Source organism: Sinocyclocheilus grahami, unplaced genomic scaffold (assembly GCF_001515645.1).
Source record: "Sinocyclocheilus grahami isolate Dianchi unplaced genomic scaffold, SAMN03320097.WGS_v1.1 scaffold54.1, whole genome shotgun sequence".
NCBI lineage: Eukaryota > Metazoa > Chordata > Actinopteri > Cypriniformes > Cyprinidae > Sinocyclocheilus > Sinocyclocheilus grahami.
This window is the reverse complement of record NW_015505233.1, coordinates 4,878,883-4,893,638: the sequence shown is the minus strand read 5'-3', so window position 1 is coordinate 4,893,638 and position 14,756 is coordinate 4,878,883. Positions and strand designations below refer to the sequence as shown.

Sequence of the window (14,756 nt, the reverse complement as noted above, 5' to 3'; positions counted from 1 at the left end):
CATGGACTATTTTAATGATGTCCTTACTACCTTTCTGGGCCTTGAATGTGGTAGTTGTATTGCTGTCTATGGAGGATCAGAAAGTTCTTGGATTTCATCAAAAATATCTTAATTTGTGTTCAGAAGATGAACAAAGGTCTTACGGGTTTGGAACGACATGAGTCGTTCTCATGTTCTCATGGTTGTCACAAGAAAGATGATTGTTGTGGACCAAATGGAACATAATCGGTGTGGGTTAACACTGACCTCACTGGAGTTGGCACTGCCGCTGGGCACTCTGGGAGCGTGATGGCTGAGGGCAGATAGGCAGGCCAGGATGAGGTGGATTGCACCGATCTCAAGAGCCATACGCCTCAACAGCAGCCCGTCATCTGTGGTAAGGGGAGTTGAGCTGAACAAAGACCGGAGCACGTGGAAGGGTAACGTGGGCAGAACGTTAGCAGAGGGAGACTGCAGGATGTGACCTCGAGGAAGAAAGATAGATAGAGAGAATTGGAAGAAGTCTCTAGATGAGAAAATCCTGATTTAAACAATCAAAATATAATTTTCTTTAGCACTCAATAACAAACTTAACCAGCCTACCAATACATCAAGCAATCAGATGACCAATCAACATTCCAGACTGACAGAAATACACAGTGGGCAGTGTCAATCAATGCTTCCCGTAGGGCAAACGCAGAATTGTGTGTGTATCTGCCTGTAGGGTATTTATGTATAACAGCCATTAGAGAAGTTTGATTCTCAGCTGAAGGTTTGTTTGAACTAGTAGATGTGGTTATGATAGGGTTTATGATGGATAATAGAGTAATGGATCAATTCTGCATATATGGAATAGCTCTATTTGAACCTCTTCAATTGTCCAATTTAGGCAACTTGTGAAACAGACAGGTTGTCATTCATTTGGGTCAGAGCTGAAAAATGCTTAAAGGGGTCATATGATGCGATTGCAAATTTTCCTTTCTCTTTGAAGTGTTACAAGCTGATTGTGCATAGATAAGATCCCTGAAGTTGCAAAGACTAAAGTCTCAAAACCAAAGAGATATTCTTTATCAAATTTAAGACTCTGCCACGCCCCCCTAAAACGGCTCATTCTAACACGCCCCCACATATCTAGGTCACTATGTGGGAATATTTGCATAATGCGCCCAAATGTGCATGCAAAGAAAGAAGGCGTGGTTTCAGTAACCGCAGTTAGTGTTGAAGCAGTCATGTCAGAGAGACGCTTCTAGGCGAAAGCACTTTATTTGGCCTTCCAAAAGTAGATGCATTTAGGAATCTTTAAGATCACTTACAACAGAACAGCAATGCATTTTATGGATGACCGTTTCATGAACCTAGGAGAGGAGGTAATTCTGACTTTGCTATGACAATCTGGCGCATCTGAATAAGCTACGGTTTTGTTATTAGTTTAAGTATTTGCTATTGACTGTTCAAATGCGGAGTTTTGCGCATCGTGTGTGTGTGTGTGTGTGTGTGTGTACTTACTTCCTTCTCCATCATCTGTGACCCCCAGCACCAGTCTGAGCAGACATTGCGCATGTTTCCTCTCCTTTAGCAGAACCTCCGCATATCCCGGCAGCCGCAGAAACAGGCCGAATGCCGCCAGTGAATGGGCAGGGATGGGCGACATGGTCTGAACGGAGGATTTGATGGGCGGAGGCTCAGCCGCGATGGTCTCGGGTGCCTCGTAAACAAGCTCTCCAGACTGCTCGATGGTGACCCATTCAAACTGATCACTGTCCTTTGGCTTCTCCTGTGTAGTGGATGACACCACTGGGGCACTGACCTGCACAGAACGATCCGGACAAACGGACTCAGAGGCCACGCAAATGGCCAGAAATGCTGACTAACCAGAGTTTGCGGTCACCGGGCGAGCTCGTAAGGGCTTATGAAGCAGAAATGGAGTGAAGCTACAAAAAAATTACCTATGCGGTAGAATTTGATTTTGTAAAGAGAGCAAGCTTGCAGATATACTGACCTGCTGGATAACGTCGGGGTACAGCATGGGAAGTCTCTCTGCAATGAGCGCCAAGCCGCCCATACCTGCGAAAACCTGCAAGGGGGACTGGATAGGGCTGGTCTCTAGGAGGGTGTCATCTACTGCAGCATCCAAACCTTCGTCACCAGGGGTCATTGGTTCATCATCCTGACAGCCGCTTAGCATCTCACAGTGATCTAAAGGAAAAGAGCAGAAAGGAAAAGCATCATTCAATCTGTCATCAATAAAATCTTAAAACGTCTAGCTGTAAAATAAAGTGGTCTCAATTGTTCACATCATAAACCATGATGTCCAACCGAGCAGTACTGCACAAGAGCTCATATCTGTTCTCATATATCAGATTATTCCTGTAAATCAGGTTTTTTCTTTACTGAGATTGAGGATCGATGCGAGAGAATGAAGAGAAAGTCGCAGGAAATATGTGCTGTTAAATGTTTGTGTACACTCAGAATAGAAATGAATCCGCACTCAAACGCAAACCTGCTTTACAGAGTTTACTGCTGACATAATGTCTCAAGTTAAGACAATTAAATTTATTTACAGAGACCCAAATACAGCTGACAATAAAACAAAAAAAGTGTTTAATGCTTAAAAGCTCCTGCTACCATTCTTAGTAAACATAAAATACTACATTATCCTTTAAAAGCTTTGAGTTATTTAATTTTATTTTTAAGAAATAAATTATTCTTGAGCACTGAATCAGCATATTAAAATAATTTATGAAAGATCATGTGACACTGAAGACTGGAGTAATGGCTGCAGAAAATTCAACAGGAATATTTCCCCCCCCCCAATTTATTAAAATACAAAACAGTTCTCTTAAATAGTAATATTTCACAACATTACCACTTTACTGTATTTTTGATTAAATAAATGCAGCCTTGGTGAGGATAAGAGTCTTTTCAAAAAAATTCTAAAAACTGACTTCAAACTTTTGAATAAAAGTGCATATTGATATATTGTGATTCTGCGTTCAACAATATTGCATCAATAATTTAGGTCACTGTATCAATATTCCTGTGTATTTATATAATTCTATAGAGTTAAATTATGAGTTTAAATAAGCAATAAGACTTTTCCATGACCTTTCCAATTTTTTTAATTGCTTCAATTCAGACAGATTCACTAATAAAACAATGGAATGGTTTAATGGATTTACTAAAAAAAGCATTAAATCAAAAGAATAATTCACTTACAAACCAGTCATCACTGACTTTTGAGCAAGTTTCACTTTACCGAAGAGCAATTTCTAGCCTATGAACCTAAAAAAAAAGTACATTCGCTATAGTAAAATGTATTACTTTCTATGACTTTTTAATTATAATTTCAAATGTAATTTTTGTTTTAGCAGAGGTGGTGCTTTCCAGATAATTAATTTAGAGATTCAGCTTCCTAGAGAGGACGTTAGTCTGCTCAGTCCGGTCTCTTTGAAGGCCAACAACAGAACAAGTGCGAGACTGAGAAAGAACATGTATTTACAGACTACTCGTGGATTTAAGCTCTGGGGACAGTACAATCAATCTTTTTTTTCTTTTAAACTCTTGTCGTCATTTCAGTTGGTTGGTTCAGAATCAGATATCTTTGTCTCTTTGATGTTGAGATCAGTGCAAGGAAAACAGCAGGTGAATGTAAAACTCCAAGCCAAAAACTCTTGCTGGAGAGATTAACAAAGCAGCTGTGAAATACTCTAACACCACAATTGCTATAGGGAAGTCAGTATGGCGTATTTGATCTTAGTTTTGTAACAGACCAGCAAGTCTCAAAAAAACTAATTTGCAAGTCTGGCGTCTGTGTCCAGGCACAGACTCATTGCCAACAGGTCGATGGCACATCACAGTAACGGTTCAGAACACCGCTTGTGGTTGGAGTGGTCTTCCATACACTTCCTCCACAGGGAGATGGACAGACTCCAGGCAGAGGAGAGAATTATCCCTGGGCCGGTGTGCATCCTTTCAGCTCCTCGACAGAGGGGTGCGAGATGAAAGTGTGTGGAAAGAAGCAGAGTTTGGTACACCAACAGTGATTTGACTCTGCTAAAACGGCAAATTAGCCGGAGGGTGGGGTGAGTCCCCCAGGCACCATCACTAAACTGAAAACTTCTGATGACAGACTCTACGGGTGCCATCAAACGCAGGCTGCTCCATGACTCCTTACCGAGTCAAACAAACAAACGCTGTGTGCTCGGGAAAAGCTAGTGGAGCGAAGTCAACAAATAGTGCCAGATCTTCACCTCCAGATGAAAATTCAACAGTTTGAGAGCTCAGAGTTCAGTCCCGTATAACACCCTGTTGTCTCGACAAGGCACAACATGACAACTTTGCATTGTTAAATCACTTTTTGTACTCACTGAAAGCAAAATACTGCCACAGTGTCTCTACATCAGATATGATTGTTGCAACCAGAAAAAATAATTGATTTATATTTAAATATATATATAATTAACAAATTATCACACACACATTATATATACATATGCATTTTATATATATTTTATTAAATATTTTAAATCATATTATTTTTAATTGCATGCAAATGCAGCTGTAGAAAAAAATTATAATTAATACATTTTAAAAACAAGAATTTTAAATCGGAACAGCTAATGTAACAATAACAGCGGAAGCTTACTGGAAATTGCAAGCTCAATTGTCAAGCTGTTTTTGTTAAACTAGTAAAACTTTTGAATTTTTCTTTAAAATACAAGTAAAGATGGATTTTGGATGAAACTACCAGTGATGTAAAAACCAAGTGACTGACAAATTGTCTCGTTGCACATCACTTGTCATTGCTGATTAGGAAAAAGACTCTGATTAACATGAGAAGTTGTCAGATTCATCTCTTGACGTTTTGTCGTGCCTGATTAGGACACTGGCAAGACACTTTCCCGTCACAGGTGACATCCAGAAATCTGTCTGTGTTAACAGATTCACCTGAGCTGCCATCATCAGCTTTAACAGGAACTCTGTATATATGTGTATGAACATTCGCTCATTCCAACAGGGCAGAATCAATCAAGAATTTTGGCAATCTGGTGGGGAGGCAGCTGTCATTGTCAGGACGGGGGCGGCTTTTTTTATCCCTCAGAAAGCATGAACACATCATTGACAGAGCAAAGCAAAATCATTTGACATCTGACGGTGCAGGACACTAGGGGGGAAATATGTGAGGGCACACACGCATACGCAAGCACAAACACACAAGGCCAATCAGGATATTTTTCCCTAGGCTGGCAGAAAACGGGATATGTAGGAGAGGGAAGTTAAAACTGCAGAAGAACCTTGGATGGGAACAGACTGAGTATCACGAAACAATGGCAAGAAATCACTTTCTACTGAATTTCTAATGAATGACTCTTAAGAGCCTGTTCTTTTTAGTGCATCAAAAACACACAGTGTGAGCAAAGTAGTCTGATTCCAAAAATAATTCCTATGAGCAGGTTATTTTTAGTGAGTCCAAAACATTGTGTGACTTGTACAATCTTTTTTTTTTTTTTTTTGAGCAGGTTCTTTTTAGTGAATCAATAATGTACAGTGTGACCAGCATAGTCCGATTCCCAAATGAATGATTCTTATGAGCAGGTTCTTTAAACTAACAGTTCTTCAGTTACTGTTTGGAATAAGTCAGCCCTGTACAATTTACAGCAATAGCAGGGTGAATTTCTTTCATTGGCAAGAAAAATTGACATTGCATCTGTAACATACCCAAACGAGTCCAAGCCGAATCAAATTAAATTAAAAACAGCATCAAATCTAACTGAATTGATTTTATCATTTCGTGACCAGTGTTATTTATATATTAATAATCTGAATTAGCTTGTTACATTTTCAACTTTTAATAATTTTGTTCGTCATTTTTCTAAATTTTTTTTTAGTTTTTGTAATTTTAGTTCAGTTTACACATTTCAGTTATTTGCCAAGGAAGCATTTCTAATTTTCATTTAAGTTTTATAAACACTAATATTTCTATTTTATTTCAGCTTCATTTACATTCATGAAAACTATGCACGTGTTTATGTTTGAGATGTCTGCATACCTTTCTCGGTACGGAGTCTTTTGAAGGAATCGGTCTTGGACAGGCCGGGGTCTGAGATGACCTTTGACCCCAGTTTGACCGTCAGGTCAATGGAGCGGTATCCCTGAGGAAGTTTACGCTCATACAGCAGTGTCAGCAGCTGAGCTAAGGTCATCTCCGGCGGCAATGGCTGACCTGGGGAGAAAAAGATTTCAACCAGAGTTTATCAAAACATTTTCAACTGATTAATAAATCACTTTTTTTAATCAGATGTGTGCCATTTTTTAAACCAAATGGCAGGCAAGTGAGATTCCATTTGGTTGTTCCATTTCCATTTGGTGACACAAGTGAAGCAGGAATCAAACACTTCACTTTTGAAGTACTGAAAGGCTTTTTATATGGGACGGAATGAGACAACAAGAGATCAGAGGGATAGAATGAAGCTTTGAAATTGACATTCATCAGACTCTCTGCATCTCTGAATAAATGCAGTGAGGTGAAGTGGCAGGCAGACAGGGACAGGCACTGAGGTGACCTCTACTCTCATCCTAATCTGTATGGAAGAGCGAAGGGTGGGAGATGAGGGGGAACGCAAAGAGTACAGAGTGGGCGAGAGGACCGGACAGAATGTGAGCGCGTGACAGAACAAGTGTGTGTGTTTGTACCCGGCAGTAGTTTGTGACAGAGGTGGAAGACAGGCACGCTGATGGTTTTGGCAGACGGATCGACTCCTGAGGAAGCTGCCAGCTTGTCACTGAGGACTCGCCCTCGTCGGGACGGGGGACGGGGAGGAGCGGACAAGGCCCTCTTCGACTGAGACTTCAGACCTGAAACAAAGCATGAAGACGAGATGCAACATGGGTAAACTAAATCAAAGGTCTATGATTAGATTGTTAACTCCGAGGGAATATATAAAAACACGGTTAAACAGTACCTGAGGCAACAACAACACTGTAGTTGTCTTGAAAACCATTATCGGCCTTCATCTTTTCTTTTTCCTCATGGTTTTTCTTCTCTTTATCCTCTTTCTGTTCATTGATCAGTTTAGCCGTGATGCTGGGCGTGTCTAAAAAAATGCAAGATCTTTAAATGTTATTTCAGTGTGTGTGTGTGTATGCATTCTTCAATCAGCCTGTGGCTCTAAAAATACATTTCCCTTTAGAGACATATGCATCGATGTACATGTCAGCTTAACTGATAATCTGAATTATTAATGGTAAAGATGTAATATCCCTGAGAAGACACACCAATTCATAACGATAACAACATGCTATGCTTCCTGTGAGGGTCTTCCATCAGTGGAAGTGATGTGAGCATGAGAACGGCTCAGAGACAGGACATCTTACATATATATACTGTGACTCTCGCCGTCTTCTGAGAACACAAAGACTATATCTGCCATGCTCAAGGTCTCTGGAGACAAGCCATTCATCACAAACACATGCTGATGGCCATGCTACCCGGCAGATCCAGACCTACGTGCTTTGTGCATCAGAACTTGAAAGTCTGAAGATGTGGCAAAAGCAGGATCTAATAATGCAGTGCGCATGTAAAACGAGACTGCTGGACATGCTATTTCTAGTATTTTGGCTAAATTGGTGGCTAGAGGGTGAAGATGCAACTATTCAAAGTGTGAATGAGTCTGATTTTGTAGACGGCTTTGTAGAGTGGCACAAAAACAATACCAGTGAAATTTGCACAATTACTTGTAACAATTTAGCAGACTAAATAGTATTTCACTCACTTAAAAAAAAAAGATTAAAAAAAAAATCAAGAGCAATAAGATTTTTTTATTTTTCTTATGTTTTTCTTGTCAACATACACCATCCAAAAGTTTGTAAGTAAGATTGTTAAATATATTTGATTTATTTGGTTTGCATTTATTTGATTAAAAATACAGTAAAAACAGTATATGGTGCTGATTTAGTGCTCAAGAAACATTTCTTATTATCGATGTTGAAAACCTTTTCAGGATTCTTTGATGAACAGCATTATTTGAAACAGGAATCTTTCAAAATAAATGACTTTACTGTAATTTTCAATTAACTTAACGCCTCTTCACTGAATAAAAGCCCTTCACGGAATAAAGTTTCTTTAAAGGGGTCATATGATGCGATTTCAATTTTTCCTTTCTCTTTGGAGTGTTACAAGCTCTTGGTGCATAAAGAAGATCTGTAAAGTTGCAAAGACTAAAGTCTCAAATCCAAAGAGATATTCTTTATAAAAGTTAAGAGTCAGCCACATTGGCCTTTCAAAAGAGGACGATATCTGCTTCGTCATGCCTGGAGCTGATCCGTGCTGGTTGCTGAGGAAATACTTCAACTTTGCGCTGTCGATCGCCGGATCGGCTTTCACCGTGGACGAAGCGGAGTCCAGCCTGGGGTCGTCACATGTGGTTGCCACAAGCCCTCCGGACACTCCTTTCGTCGAATCCGCCACCTCTGCTCACTCAGCCCCCCCGGCCGTTCCTCACTTTATACCCCGGCCTCTGCTCACTCAAGGCCGCCGTGTATGACGCTGTGTTTCGTTGTGAAAGCAAAACTACTTTGTTTGGCCTTCCAAAAATGGACACGACTAGAAATCAGTGGTTAAGTTGTATTTACAACACTGTTCCAGAACACTTCAACCCAAATATTCAGATGTGTGCAGCACATTTTATGGAGGACTGTTTACTGATCCTGGTAGAGACTACAATGCTGGCTGTTCTGACTCACAGACTGTAAGTACGGTTTTTTATATTTTATATAAATTTAAACCGAGTTTTTTGGGCAGTGTAGAGTAAGGCTTGTTGTTTGTCATTTCTCCAATCACAAATGCAGACATGGTTTTAGGTTTACGCGGCGCGATGAAACGCAACGCGTAAAAAGACAGTACAAGTCATTATAACCCATAATTATGTCCCCACTGAATGCAACAAATGCCTCGTTTATAATGGGTTTTCATGTTTTTGAATCGTCGCTCCGGCCTGATAGGGCATCATCACAGTATGGTAAGGGGCGTAACATTTCCGTCACACGCTTGAGGTATTCGTCCAATCACAATGCACTGGATAGCTGGCCAATCACAGCACACCTTGCTTTTTCAGAACGATGAGCTTTGTAAAAATCGACGCATTTCAGAAAGGTGGGGCATAGAGGAGAAACAATAATGTACAGTATGTGGAAAATAATGTTTTTTGAACGTTAAACCGCATAAACACATTTCATTACACCAAATACACAAAATAATGTTCTTTTTAGCAGCATCATATGACCCCTTTAAAAGAAAAATCGAATCTTACAAATCCCAAACTCTAGAACGGTAGTGTAATACAATGTCCTCATACCTGAGACGCGGTCCAATACTTCAGACAGTGTGGTAGAGATGGGTAGATGCAGTTTGCGAAACTTGTGCCCTGCTCCGTACATGGGGTGCTGGATCACGTGACTGGTGGCATTAATGCGCCCTTTATACAGCTAAAGCAGAGGAAGACAGAAACCAAAAACAGATGATCTTAAAATGTTAGACCTTCAATTTCTCATGAAAATGCACCTATATAATAATTTTTGCACTGATTTCTTCATTTAATTTCCAGTTCAAGCTATTAATCAGTCATGTTATCATTTAAAAAATATCGCAATTTATGTCGCATCTGTATACCAAGCTCTCTATTTCACTTCATTGTGAACAATCTGTATTTTTAAGATATTTAAAATTGCCTTAAATGTCATTTGACTGCTTAGTGATAACGATCATGATGTCAGTTTTCTAACACTACAGCTATAGGGAAAAAACAAACAAGGAATTTGAAAGCAATGGCATTTGGCAAAAAAAAAAAACACCTCAATATGCATCTCTGAAGATTCCCCTATCTACATGGACGATCCAGACAACTTAATTTCCCTTGAAGGTGGACTTAAAGGTACATCGAAACAGGAAAAATGACATTCCTGGCTCCTGCCTTTGAGAAGACGGCCCGGATCGTACGCCACTCTGGCCTGATCTAATGTGTAAACATTAACTTTTAAGAGCTCCTCTGTCGGAACTCTCTGTGAAAGCCAGATGATTAATCTGACCTGAAACGCACACAGTCTCGCCGTAATTTACTGGAGGAACGACCTGCTGAATGACTCTCCAGCTAAAAAAAGACGTCTTACGTCTTTACGATTTGGCTTCGTTCCGGTTTGGCAGTCGGAGGAGAGGCATAACTCTACATGTCATATAAGGGGTGAGCTGGTTATGTCCTCCAACATTTAGATTATATTAAAAGGTGAAATGTGTAATTGCTGCACCACTAGCAACACCGGACAGAATTTCAAAATGATTTTCTCAAACAACTCGTTATTTTCTGCTAAACTAGCCATTTTCCCCAGCTAAACAACTTAGTACAGGTACTCCTAAAATGCACCAGTGTATGGACTCCTGCATGATTGACAAGGAGTTGAGGATAAATCTGCCCCCTAGTGGTGTCCTATCTGCCTTGAAAAGAACTGCAGCTCAGAGGCAGTGGAGGTTTAAATCCCTCTGAGATGATGTAAAGGTCAGGGTAATTTTCCTTGTAAGTGAAGAGGCTTTTCTGAGCTTTACAGCAACAGTAATAAATCACTTAACAGACTAACCAAGCAAAACAACTTCTATATACAATAAAATATCAGTTTAGAACAGCAATGTTTCAGCTTTATATAGATTTTCAAAGCATATGCTGTAAGATTTTGTGTGTATATGTGTGTGTGATCACCTACCGGACAGGGAGACTGAAGGAAGACAGTAACTTTCTCGTCTTCGAGCATGAGTTGTAGGAAGAGCCGACGTATAAATCCAGAAATGTTCCCAGAGACTGGAACGTTCCCACGCTGAGGAGCTGACTGGAACAGCTCACACAGAACCTTTAAAAACAAAGAAAAATACATATCACTTGTATCACTGTTATATTTCACCATATCACCCAGCCCTAAAACTTGCTCTATAGTAATGCACTAAGGCATTATAGACATAACAGTATGACTTTCTGTAAAGCTGCTCTGGAAATGACACAAAAAGCATTATACAAAAATTCACCTAACTATATAATTAATACAGAAATTATACTATTATTCAATACATATAATGTGAATATATATTTCTTGATGCTAATCTTGGAATCATCTTTTCTGGTTTTAAAATAAATTAAATTAGCTAATATTTTCAATAAAATTGACAATTCTAACCTAAAACTTAAACTTAAATTAAAACACAATTTGAGCTGCATTAAGTCTGCTGCTAGTATTGGGTAATAATCCAACAGATTATCTAAAATAATATTTTACCCTTAATCAAGTTCTGGGTGATACCGATATATCGGTAATTCTTTTTTAATAATATAATTATTAAAAAATATTAATTATTAATAATTTATAAAAAAAAAGATTTAAATTATAGTAGTGTAGTCTACACATGTAATAATGTTTTTTTTAGATTTACTACGTTGTCTATGAAAAACATCAAATGAGACTCAAAAAAGCACCCCAAACACACCTGTGCCATGAGCCTCTGGTTGTTTGGATGGCAGGAGATGCATTGCAGGAAGAAAGCCACTGTGGCATTCTCAATGGCTGTCCTCTGCTGGGTGGTGAGTCCACTGCTGCGGCTCGTTGACGCCAGTGAGTAAGACGCCCCTGAGGTGTGAGGTGTGGCACTGGCGTGTGAGGTGCTGGGTGATGCACTGTGCCCAGAAATACTGCTGCTGCTGCCACGGTTTGCACTGGCATTAGCAGCCCCACTGGCACTAGAGTGGCACAGGAGAAACAACAGTGCCGTCCAGAGTGGGTTCACTTCTGGCCCACCCAACCAAACTTTCATGGTGTGACTGTTTCCTACTTCTGTTAGAAACCGCAACACGGGCGCTGCCAGCTCAGGAGACAGTGGCGGCCTGTTTGCTGAGGATGACGTGGGTTGGTTGTATGAGTATGAGCGTCTCTCTGCCTGTGCGGTGAATCCAGCAGGCAAGGGAAGGTCTGCACTGACCAACAGGTTGCAGCAAAGGTCGGCTAAGCTGCGAACAAGCAAAGAAGGCAGACCAGAGTCCAACAGCTGCTGAATGGCACCGGGAGACTGGGACGCAGCTGCCAGGGTCACCAACTGGCTTTCTGAGAGCGAGATGGGCACAGTTACTGGTGTCCGAGCATGTTTGGAGTCATCTGTGAGGGAGGCGGCACTGTTTAAATCATGCTGCTTCTTGCCATCGTCCGTCATGGCCATACGGCGCTGTGCATTTGTCTGGGCAGCAGGGGGAGCCACGATACCCATCCAGGACATGAGCAGAGAAAAGTAACTAGGGTGGATATGGCACATGGAACAAAGCAAGCTGTCCACAGCCTTCTTTAAAACCATGTTAGAGTGCAAAGACATCGACCAGTTGTACAACAACCTACAAGAGACAGAAAAAGACAAGAAGCACTTGAATTAATAGTTCAGATTGCCTAAAAACAGCCTCATGATTTACTAATGCACTGAATTGTTCATGGAAAAGGCTGTCGCTGTTTTATTTGCTCCACGTACACAGCGAAGATTGTTTCACTTTGTTCTACTTGGTACGCATTAAGTATTCATACTTGAAGAGAGAATGAAATATAGAAGACTGCGGGAAAGAAAAAGCAGAATATGTACTTTCAGCCTTTCCCAATGCAGAGCACCAAAACGCACCTCGTGCATAAACACGCATTCATCCAAAACTCTTGCTTGAACATTTTGTATTGAAAGACTGTAAAAAGATAGTGTGCTTGCAGACTCACTCGAAAAGCTCTCTGTTGAGCAGACCGGTCAAGTCGTAGTCCACAGGCAGCTCATAACTGTGCCATAAGACGGAGGCCACGCAGTGCAGATGTGATGGGGACGGCATGAGCAAACCATATTCCCGTGAGGGCGGAGCACTTGGACCCACATAGCTCAACGGAGAACTCTGCTTCAGGGCAGCAACCCGGGACGAGTCGTACACCCACTGTAGCAGAGCCTGGATCCTACCACACAATCACAAACATAACCCAAGGCATCGAAGCCTGTGTTATGGCCGCATGATCCAGGAATTATGAAGCCGAAACCCGGCTTTACCTACCTCGTACATATATCGACGAGTGAAATAAGCACTGCAAGTCGAGCACCCGGTTTCTGAACCCAGCAGCGGGGGTGCCCATTGAGGAACTACCCTAGAAAAAGGGACAGAAACACACAGGTCCCGGGAAACACAGCAAAGAAACTAGCAGAAGGGTATACACACAACCACCCGCACATACGCACATACATATATATTTATTTATACACATATATATATATCTATATATATATATATATATATATATATATATATATATACACAGTAGCATTTAGAAGACTTCAAAAATTACATATACATACATATAAACACACACGCACATACATATATATTTATATATATAGAAGGCCATTCTACCCACAGCAAAACGGTCAACTTTGTTTGGCATAACTTTGACATTTTATATCATAACTTCAACTTTTTTTTTCTTATAATGACTTTGCTTCAACATTATGACTTTGCATCTCAATTTTGATTTACATCATACTGATGATTTTTCAAAGCATGACTTTTTCTTATATCTGATAGGGTCTCCCATACTATAAAAGTAAACACTAAAATACACAGCTTTATGACCCACAGGTATAGAGAATCAACATGTATGAAACAGACTCTGTAAAGAGTCTCCAATCAAACCATGAACACTTCAAACAAGCTCCATGAGGAAGCTGCATGATTTAATTTTCCATTATGATGTAAAGAACAGACCTGTCTTTGGTACCGGGGTCCTGAGTGGTGCCTAGCTGGTAGAGAATATCTATAGTCGAGTCTGATGACAGGCCATTTAACCTCCCAAAGAGCAGAGGACTGTTTAGATCTACAACACAAAAACAAAATCACCAATCAGATAAAAGCAGAGCCCAACAAAATCATGATGTCAGATCATTAAAGGGATGGACAAACTCAAACTCTCCGAATTGACACACAACACAAATCAGTGTGATATTGCTTGACATTCGAATAGCAGTCAGGCATTAATGAGAAACAATCTTTATAGTCTTACTGGCCAAATCAGTGCCAGAAGCAGCACAGTTACGCAGCAAGATGTCAATGAGTTTGAGGCCTATGCGTGTGGACTGAAGGCCGATTTTCACCAGCACCGCCTCAATGTTGGGCGAGTGCATCCCGCAGTATGGTGACATGAGGAGGGCGGCGCAGGTCTGCAGGAGGTTTGCTGTGGGAGCAGCAGCACTGGCCATCATGGCCTCCAGATCAGAAACATGAGTCAAGCAATGATGCAGCAACCGTAACCAGCCAATGCTGAGAGAGAAAGAAAGAAAGGAAAATGAGATATTATAACATAAAGAGGCTTGAAACAGGAAATAAAACTACTACGATTATTTTAGATGTAACAAATGATTTCCAATACCTGGTTTTAGAGACCTGGTCCTCGGAGGGCAGGAAAGGATTGTTTACAGTGGCAGAGGAAGTGTTTCCAAAAGCAGTCAGGCCCAATAGCTTAATCTGCGAGAGGCCCAGTGTGCTGGCATCCCGCGGCCGGTGCAACCTCAAACACACGGCAGACGCCACCTCTGCCTTTACCAGCTGGAACTTAATGAACGTGAGACCACTGGTGATGACTGGGGTTGACAAGGGAAGCATGTTTACACCATCTGCACTGATCTCCACAGACACTGAGGATGGACATGCTGGGAAAGAAAGAGAAAAATAATACTTTAAAAA

The 14,756-nt window shown here is 40.7% G+C and overlaps 1 protein-coding gene across 5 annotated transcripts in view; it reads right to left on the bottom strand.

Moving 5' to 3' along the window:
• Nucleotides 1-14,756, bottom strand: part of LOC107583536 (baculoviral IAP repeat-containing protein 6-like) — a 127,538-nt gene that overhangs the window by 41,005 nt on the left and 71,777 nt on the right. For all 5 annotated transcript variants that reach the window (XM_016269787.1, XM_016269790.1, XM_016269788.1 and 2 more), the window contains exons 51-63: nucleotides 14,443-14,722; nucleotides 14,077-14,333; nucleotides 13,782-13,890; nucleotides 12,757-12,981; nucleotides 11,501-12,392; nucleotides 10,729-10,872; nucleotides 9,333-9,462; nucleotides 6,942-7,073; nucleotides 6,673-6,834; nucleotides 6,029-6,202; nucleotides 1,979-2,175; nucleotides 1,486-1,786; nucleotides 247-464 (exon numbers count right to left, since the gene is read on the bottom strand). In XM_016269787.1, the coding sequence (XP_016125273.1) occupies nucleotides 247-464; nucleotides 1,486-1,786; nucleotides 1,979-2,175; nucleotides 6,029-6,202; nucleotides 6,673-6,834; nucleotides 6,942-7,073; nucleotides 9,333-9,462; nucleotides 10,729-10,872; nucleotides 11,501-12,392; nucleotides 12,757-12,981; nucleotides 13,782-13,890; nucleotides 14,077-14,333; nucleotides 14,443-14,722 (3,221 nt within the window). The remainder of the gene's footprint in view (nucleotides 1-246; nucleotides 465-1,485; nucleotides 1,787-1,978; nucleotides 2,176-6,028; nucleotides 6,203-6,672; nucleotides 6,835-6,941; nucleotides 7,074-9,332; nucleotides 9,463-10,728; nucleotides 10,873-11,500; nucleotides 12,393-12,756; nucleotides 12,982-13,781; nucleotides 13,891-14,076; nucleotides 14,334-14,442; nucleotides 14,723-14,756) is intronic.